This window comes from Vigna radiata, chromosome 7, assembly GCF_000741045.1.
Source record: "Vigna radiata var. radiata cultivar VC1973A chromosome 7, Vradiata_ver6, whole genome shotgun sequence".
Lineage (NCBI taxonomy): Eukaryota > Viridiplantae > Streptophyta > Magnoliopsida > Fabales > Fabaceae > Vigna > Vigna radiata.
Genome location: NC_028357.1, coordinates 26,481,852 through 26,490,383, shown reverse-complemented (window position 1 = coordinate 26,490,383; position 8,532 = coordinate 26,481,852). Strand labels below are relative to the sequence as shown.

At 31.4% G+C, this 8,532-nt stretch overlaps 1 protein-coding gene across 3 annotated transcripts; it reads left to right on the top strand.

The window, feature by feature from the left end:
• The first annotated feature begins 3,239 nt into the window (after positions 1-3,239).
• Positions 3,240-8,063, top strand: LOC106769422 (protein DA1-related 1). 3 transcript variants are annotated; one of them, XM_022783304.1, is made up of 12 exons: positions 3,240-3,573; positions 4,474-4,616; positions 4,771-4,861; positions 5,149-5,413; positions 5,740-5,860; positions 5,941-6,024; positions 6,210-6,329; positions 6,449-6,661; positions 6,771-6,833; positions 6,938-7,056; positions 7,146-7,204; positions 7,293-8,063. In XM_022783304.1, exons 2-12 carry the CDS (start codon positions 4,506-4,508, stop codon positions 7,640-7,642), a joined length of 1,596 nt encoding a protein of 531 aa, XP_022639025.1. In that variant the 5' UTR covers positions 3,240-3,573; positions 4,474-4,505; the 3' UTR covers positions 7,643-8,063. The 3 variants fall into 3 exon arrangements, with proteins under 3 accessions (XP_022639025.1, XP_014510520.1, XP_022639024.1); XM_014655034.2 differs by having other exon boundaries at positions 3,242-3,573; positions 4,471-4,616; XM_022783303.1 differs by lacking the exon at positions 3,240-3,573 and adding an exon at positions 3,595-3,889 and having other exon boundaries at positions 4,471-4,616.
• The last annotated feature ends 469 nt before the right edge of the window (positions 8,064-8,532 follow it).

Sequence of the window (8,532 nt, the reverse complement as noted above, 5' to 3'; positions counted from 1 at the left end):
AGACAGTTAATGACTCATGACACTGCAAGTGCCATGTCCCACTGTCACGTGGTACAATGTCAGTTTAACATGTGACATTTAAAAAAATTAAAAAAATAAAAACTAAAAATAAAAATATTTAAAAAATTAAAAAAATCACGAACTAACACATGACATCTTCTTATTTTTCCAAGAATAAAGATCTAATTGAGACAAAAAAATGAGGGACCTATCTAAGAAAAATCACCATAAATAGAGATCATGTGTAGTTTTTGATTAAACCTAAAGATTTTTCTTTAAAATTGAAAACGCTTAATGAAAAAAACGCGGAATGAGTTTAATTTTGTCATTAATTCAAATTTATGTACTTTGTCCATACATCTTAATTATATTAATGCAATATCACGTGACACTGTCAGTGTCGCGCCAATTGTCATTGTCGTGTAACATAATGTAAGTTTGACATGTGACATTTTAAATAAAAATAATTAAAAAATATTTACAAAATAAATAAATAAACATAAACTGACACATGACACTCTCTTTAACGGTATTAATACCAAACTAATGACAAAGAGCTAATTCCTTCAGTTTTTCAAAAATAAAAAACTCAATGAAGACAAAAATAAGTGAGGGACGTATTTAAGAAAAATCACCATAAATACAGATCATGTGTATAATTAAAAATTTTCTTTAAAATTGAAAACGCTTAATGAGAAGAACCCAAAATGAATTTATTTTTGTCATTAATTCAAATTTATATACTTTGTGCGTTTATCTTAATTATATTAATCCAATTGAACTTAAATTTAGACAATTAATGCTAACTATTTGGTTAAAGTAAGATATGTAGGTATAAATATTATATTCATATTTATATTTAGACAATTAATGATTGGTGACACTGCAAGTGCCATAAAAAATTAAAAAAATTGCGAACTGACACATGACATCTTCTTATTTTCCAAAAATAAAGACCTAATTGAGACAAAAAAAAATGAGGGATTTATCTAAGAAAAATCACCATAAATAGAGATCATGTGTATGATTAAACCTAAAGATTTTTCTTCAAAATTGAAAACGCTTAATGAGAAAAACGCTTAATGAGTTTAATTTTGTCATTAATTCAAATTTATGTACTTTGTCCATGCATCTTAATTATATTAATGCTTGTGTATGATTAAACCTAAAGATTTTTCTTCAAAATCGAAAACCCTTAATGAGAAAAACGCAGAATGAGTTTAATTTTGTCATTATTTCAAATTTATGTACTTTGTCCATGCATATTAATTATATTAATGCAATGGCACGTGATAGTAACAGCGGGCACTGTCATTGCCACATCAATTGTCATTGTCATGTAGCATAATATAAGTTTGACATGTGACAATTTAAATAAAAATAATTAAAAAATATTTACGAAAAAAAAACATAAACTGGCACATGACACCCTATTTAACGGTATTAATACGAAACTAACGATAAAGACCTAATTCCTTCAGTTTTTCAAAAATAAAAACTCAATTGAAACAAAAAAAAAGTGAGGTACATATTTAAGAAAAATCACCATAAATACATATCATATGCATAATTAAAATATTTCTTTAAAATTTAAAACGCTTATTGAGAAGAACCCAAAATTAATTTATTTTTATCATTAATTCAAATTTATATACTTTGTCCGTGTATATTAATTATATTAATCCAACAATTAATGCTAATTATTTGGTTAAAGTAAGATATATAAGTATAAATATTGTTCATATTTATATTTATATAAATTTTATATTAATGTGGAAGATCATAAACTATCTTTAATTACTACTTTTATGGAAATTTTCTCTAATTCTTTATTTAAAAAAGTGAAATTTCACATTAATAATTTGTTCACTTAGTTACATCATCTGAAAAATTCACACCAGCTTATTATATTACTTGTTTTTTTTAACTCTTATATGTATATTTAAAAAACATAGTTAACATTTATATACTAACTAAATGTAAATATAAATAAACCCAAGTTAAAAATATTTAATAAAAATATCAATTTATAAAAAGATTTGTAAAGATTTATACACAAATAAAATTTTGTTTGAATTTGGGGAGAGAAAAAATTGTTTAATTTTTAAAAAAACTAAATGGAGACAAAAATAAAAAATATAGGAATCAAATTGAGACAAAATAAAAATACAGGACGAAATTGATATTAATGTAATGACATGTGACTTGACATGTCAGTTTGACATGTGCTATTTTAAATAAAAATAATAAAAATATTTAAAAAATATTTAAAAAAAAAAAATACAAACCGACAAATAACACACTCTTTAATAGCATTAGTATAGAACTAACAATATGTATGACTAGACCTAATTACTCTAATTTTTCAAAAATAAAAAAGAAACCTAATTAAGAAAAATCATCATAAATAAAGACTATATGTATGATTAAATCTAGAGATTTTTCTTTTTAGAATTGAAAATATTTAATGAGAAAAATACAGAATGAATTTATTTCGTCATTAATTAAAATTTATATACTTTGTCCATGCATCTTAATTATATTAATTCTATTAAAATTAAATTTAAACAATTAATTCTAGCTATCTGGTTAAAGCAAGTATAAATATTATTCACATTCATATTTATATAAATTTTTTACTAGTTTTTTTTGGAGTTTTTTATATGTCATCAAAATATACTTATTTTATTATGTAAAAAAAATTAGTATATTTTAAAAACATTATAATTAAAGGACATTAGTGTATTTTGAAAACTCTGAAAAAGAAAACAATATACCAAATTCAATAAAATAATTGACTTCATATAAAGATTTCTCATAAAAAAAACGCGTTGCAGAAGAACCTGAATGAGTTTATTTTTATCATTAAATTAATTAAATTTATATACTTTGTCAATACTATACAATATTGATTGATGTTATATGGTATGCTATCTATTATTAATCCAATTAAATTTAAATTTAAATAATTAACTGTACGTGGTATTCGGTTAAAGTAAGAAATGAAATGGCAGAAAGCATGCATGAAGACTGAAATTGGCAGTAACTCATGAAGCAGAAACAAGATAAAACAAAAACTCAATCTTTCACCGTCCCGGTTTCCCATGTGAAAGAAGGCACCGAAAAGTTTTATATACTTCATGTTGCTATTGACATTTGGTGGAATGTGGCAGAAAAAAATGGTAAAGGACCCCACATGGCAGAGTAAACAGTGACATTAAATTTGAAACTCAACTGCTTCTTCTGATTCTCCATATCTACCTTCCAATCCGTCTTTTCCTCTGTTCCTTTAAGATAAAAATGCACTCTTCCCTTCTTAAAACAATCCACTATTAGAGTTTTTATCCCTTTTCGCCTCCCTGTATTTGCGTGCCATCCAAGCACTTCCCTTTTCACCCTTTGCACTCAAAAAGCTAGTCCCAGGATCACACACACAGTCACACACAGAAAGAGAGAGAAATAGCTATTGCTCTGTGGTTGACTGTGTCTTCATGGGAATAAGAATCCACAAAGTGTACTTCAACTGGGATTTATCCGATTCCTTTGTCTCTGCTGATTCATAATCTCCTTAAGGTGCGTTTTCTTCTTTCTCTTCTGTCATAAATTCTCTTTCTTTTACTCCTTTTTTCCCCTGTCTGCTCTGGAATATTATTTTTGTTTATCTGGGGGCCTTCATGCTTGCGGTCTTTTCAATCTATAATCAACAACATAGATGGTGGGGTTGGTGGAAGTTTTTTCTTTTATGCATGTCGAATTATTTGAATTTCTCTTGAAGCAATTCAATTTGAGTCTATTCATTACCAAGCCTCACAGGGCGTTGCTTTAAGGGAAAAAGACCGAAGAAAGAGCGAATTCGGTGCTGAAGAACTGAAGACATTTGAGCTAATTCGTGCGTTTGACATGGAATCAATGCCTTTCTTATTTCCTTGCTTGAAGAACTGCTTGATTGATTAATCTATTACTGAAACTGTAACATTATTCAATAGTTTACACAAATATCCTGCTGATTGGATATAATTTTTCTTGCGTTTTCAAAATGTCTTCACAAGAACATCATGGCCATTCTTCCTTGAAAATTAGACATGCATTTAGCAACCTTTCTTACAAGTCATGCTAATTCTCTCTGTTCATTTAATATTTTATTTGTCAACCTCCACCCTTCCTTTTCTTTTTCTTTTTATCATTTTCCTTGGTCTGTCATACTGTTTAGGATCTGAGAATCTGGGTAGCATGTGATTCCCACAATAAGAGGTGACATGGATTTTTTATTCCGTGATCTATCTACTCTTCATGATACCTGCTTTGCCAATGCAAATGTAATACCTTTAATATCACTGGTTTGTAAAAGTTTTGGGATCACAACATTTTTTCCTCGAGCATTTATTTGTGTACGATCTTTTAATTCGTCAATAGTTCTGATCATATGCTACATTTGAAGATTGAATTGAACTTGAGGTCTTGCTGTTTCAGAAGAGGTTGTACCAACTTGCACCAAATAATATTGCATGGGTTGGTTTACTAAATTGCTCAAGGGATCCAACCGTAAACATTCAGGAGGAAGATATCATGGGAAATATGAAGACGACAGATATTCAGACAATCATGATAATTCAGCGGTAATCACACTTTCTGCTTCTTGTAAAAAAATTATCATTATTTCAACTTATCATGTCATTTTCTAGCACGATAGTTGCTTGAACATAACACAGCGCTAGTTCCTTTCGGATTTGGTCTAAAGTTATGAATTCTAATAGTCTGAACTGAGAGCAGGATGATTTGACGGAAATTGAGAAAGAAGAAATTGATCGGGCAATAGCACTCTCTCTTTCAGAGGCAGATCCGAAAGGGAAAAAAGTTATGGGTGAGATTTATGCTTTTGCTTTTTTATGTATCTTCTTATGAAAATCAGGAATTCAGTGTGCCAGGTTACCTAAAATGTATATTCTAAACATAATGCATATCGATTTATTAAGTTCTTGGATTTGTTGATTTAGATGCTTGGTTTAAAAAGTACTGAACATATTTTTCATATGGTTAGAGTCCATTAAAAGAATCTGAAATTTCATTTGGTAAATTTGAGTTTGGAAATGGATTTCCGATTTTTTTTTTTCCTGCTAAATGCCTCATGTTTTTGCCTCTCAAAACCAGAGGATGACTCTGAATATGAAGATGATGAACTGTGTCCACTTGATGATGAGGAAGACAAACGTGCTGGAGAAGTTCAGCAAGATGAAGATGACCATCGTGCTCAAATTCAACAGGATGAAGACAAAAATCTTGATGAATTTCAACTTGAGGAAGATGAACAACTGGCCAGGGCAATTCAAGAAAGTTTGAGCATTAGTTCTCCTCCTCGATCTGACACTGATTCTTTATTTCAACCTTTTGCAAACTTATTCCCACCTGTATACAGGTACCTGTGGAAAAAATTATATCTTTTATCTGTAGTCAGAGCCCAATTTCAAATACCACATATGGAAATTGCCAAACTTCACTGATTGTGGTAAACAGAGGGGGACAAATTATTGTCCTCATTAGTAAAATTGCTTTAATGGAACACATGCAGTAAAAAAAGTCGGTCCAAACAGATAGTGTTTCCAAACTTCATTAAGAAGAATTTCTGAATTGTACTCATTAGTTATTATAAAAAATGTAGACCAAAAGATTGGTGACTTTTTATCTTCACTTTCATTTATAGAAACACAGGATAAACCTGGTTTTTGCAAAATGTGCTTGCAGGACTTGTGCTGGTTGCAATGCCGAGATTGGCAGTGGAAGATTTTTGAGTTGCATGGGAGGTTTTTGGCATCCCGAATGTTTTTGTTGTCATGCTTGCAAACTTCCAATCACTGATTATGAGGTTAGATTCTTGGGTTGATTGGAATTTTTTTTTTTGTTAATATGATTGTAAATAATGTTTACATCCGTATCCATTTACAGTTTTCAATGTCTGGAAATGGCCGTTATCATAAATCCTGCTATAAGGAGTTACATCATCCGAAATGTGATGTTTGCAAAAACTTTGTAAGTAATGGCAGTGAGTTTTTTCTTACAGATGTTTAGTCACTTCATTATGCCGGTATTTGATTAATGGTTTCAATAAATTTTGATTGGCTTACAAATTTTACTATATCATGTGCTTTGTTGGAAGACTATGGATATTGAGCTGTTTTCAAAGTTAAAGTCGTTTTACACACTGTTCATTGCAGATCCCACCAAACGCAGGTGGCCTCATTGAGTATAGAGCACATCCTTTCTGGCTACAAAAATATTGCCCATCGCATGAGCGTGATGGAACTCCTCGTTGTTGTAGCTGTCAAAGAATGGAGGTCGGTTATAACAGCTTTCAAAACATGTGATCATTTGTTCGTGTATCCCATTTCTCATTCCTTTCTCTGTCTTTCTTTTGCCTTTTCATATCTGATATGAGATTTTCCAATCAGTGCAGTCTGTGGATGCCAAATATCTGTTGCTTGATGATGGCCGAAAGCTGTGTCTGGAGTGTCTTGACTCAGCTATCATGGATACTCATGAATGCCAACCTCTCTATGTTGAGATACAAGAATTTTATGAAGGTTTACATATGAAGATAGAGCAGCAAATTCCTATGCTTTTGGTTGAGAGACAGGCGCTGAACGAAGCCATGGAGGGAGAGAAGAATGTAAATGTTTACGTTTTGAACATTCATTCATGAAATTTTCCTTTCATTTTCTCTTCTTTACATCATACCCTTCTGTTGTCCTGATTTTTGCATTGCTTTTTGAGTGTAGGGTCATCACCACTTACCTGAAACTAGAGGACTTTGCTTGTCTGAAGAGCAAACTGTTCCCACTGTAGAGATCTCTTCTTAATTTCAATCTTCATTAATGGTTTAAATTCTCAATACACTATATCTATTCATCAAGCAGTGGTTTATACTCTTTTCTTGTAATTCCAGATTTTAAGGAGACCAAGGATAGGGGCAGGATACCAGCTCATAGATATGATAACTGAGCCTTTTAGACTGATCCGTCGATGCGAAGTGACAGCCATACTTGTTTTGTATGGCCTTCCCAGGTATCCTTCTGGTGCCAACTATTTTTATGAACTCAAGTGTTTGCATTTGGAGTTCACTGTATAAATTCAAGAATTTTTTATGTTCATAGGCTATTGACTGGATCAATCCTGGCTCACGAAATGATGCACGCGTGGCTTAGACTTAAAGGTACCATCATCCTTCATGTGATCAATGTGGAAAATTTGTATTTTCATTTCATAGCGTTAAATTAGAGAGATTTGTGGGGTTATGGCAGGCTATGGCAATCTGAGGCCAGAAGTTGAAGAGGGAATTTGCCAAGTCTTGGCTCATATGTGGTTAGATTCAGAGATCTATTCTAGCTCTGGGAACGAAGGTGCATTACCATCATCATCGTCTTCTTCTTCTTCTTCATCCTCCTCCTCACCTTCATCATCTTCATCATCTAAGAAGGGTAAACGTTCTGAATTTGAGAAGAAACTCGGTGAATACTTCAAACACCAGATTGAGTCAGATAGTTCATCAGCTTATGGAGATGGATTCAGAGAGGGTAACCAGGCAGTGCTCAAGTATGGCCTTAAAAGGACCCTTGACCATATCCGAATGACTGGTAGTTTTCCATATTGAAAAGCGGTTCAGAGTGAGCAATTCATCTTCATGAGTAAAGTAAGGAATCTCAACTGTTGATGAGAAAATTTGAACAAACTGGTGATATATTATGCACAAGCATATGATATCAATGGTTAGTTTCATCAATGAGTGAGACTTTTTACTTTCTCTCTAGAGGATGGACTCAGTTAGAGAAACCAAATGGAGAAACATGATACAATCAACCCATATATCAGCTTTATCATTTAAATTAAATAGGATGCAAAGGTTCAAAAAGCATATAATTTTGACATTACACCGGACTAAATAAGGAATGTCCGGTTGCCAAAAGTATATTTTTTCTCTTTTTCTTTCCAGATAAACGTTGTCTCTTATATACTCTGTGTTACAGAATACCTTGCAGCAGTTGAAAATGCACAGGATTTTAAGTTTCTATTTACTCTCTGCGAATGTCCTTTCAAATATTGATTTGATTATCTTAATACAAGACTTTGTGCTTCGTTTGTTGAATGTAAATCAATAACAAATTGTTGGGACAATCTTTCACACAAGGAATTGCTTCGTTTGTTGCATTGGCGTAATCGTGGAAAGGGAGAGTTTGGTGATCAATGATGCGATGATGATGAAGTGAAGGATGTTGTAAAAAAGATGAGATGATGTGGCAACTACGTCATTCATTGAAGGTTCACGTAGACATTGTGTCGTCAACTATTTAGACGAAAAAGTAGAAAACCACTTTAAACAAAATTGACCAAAATAGGAACGAAAATAAATATTACACTCAAATATAATTACAAAATATCTATCCTTTTTATATAATACTAGTGAAAACACATGTGATCATGTGTGCCTATTTTCTTTTCTATTATATAAAAAATGTTTTAAATTATGAAATGATTTATAATTAT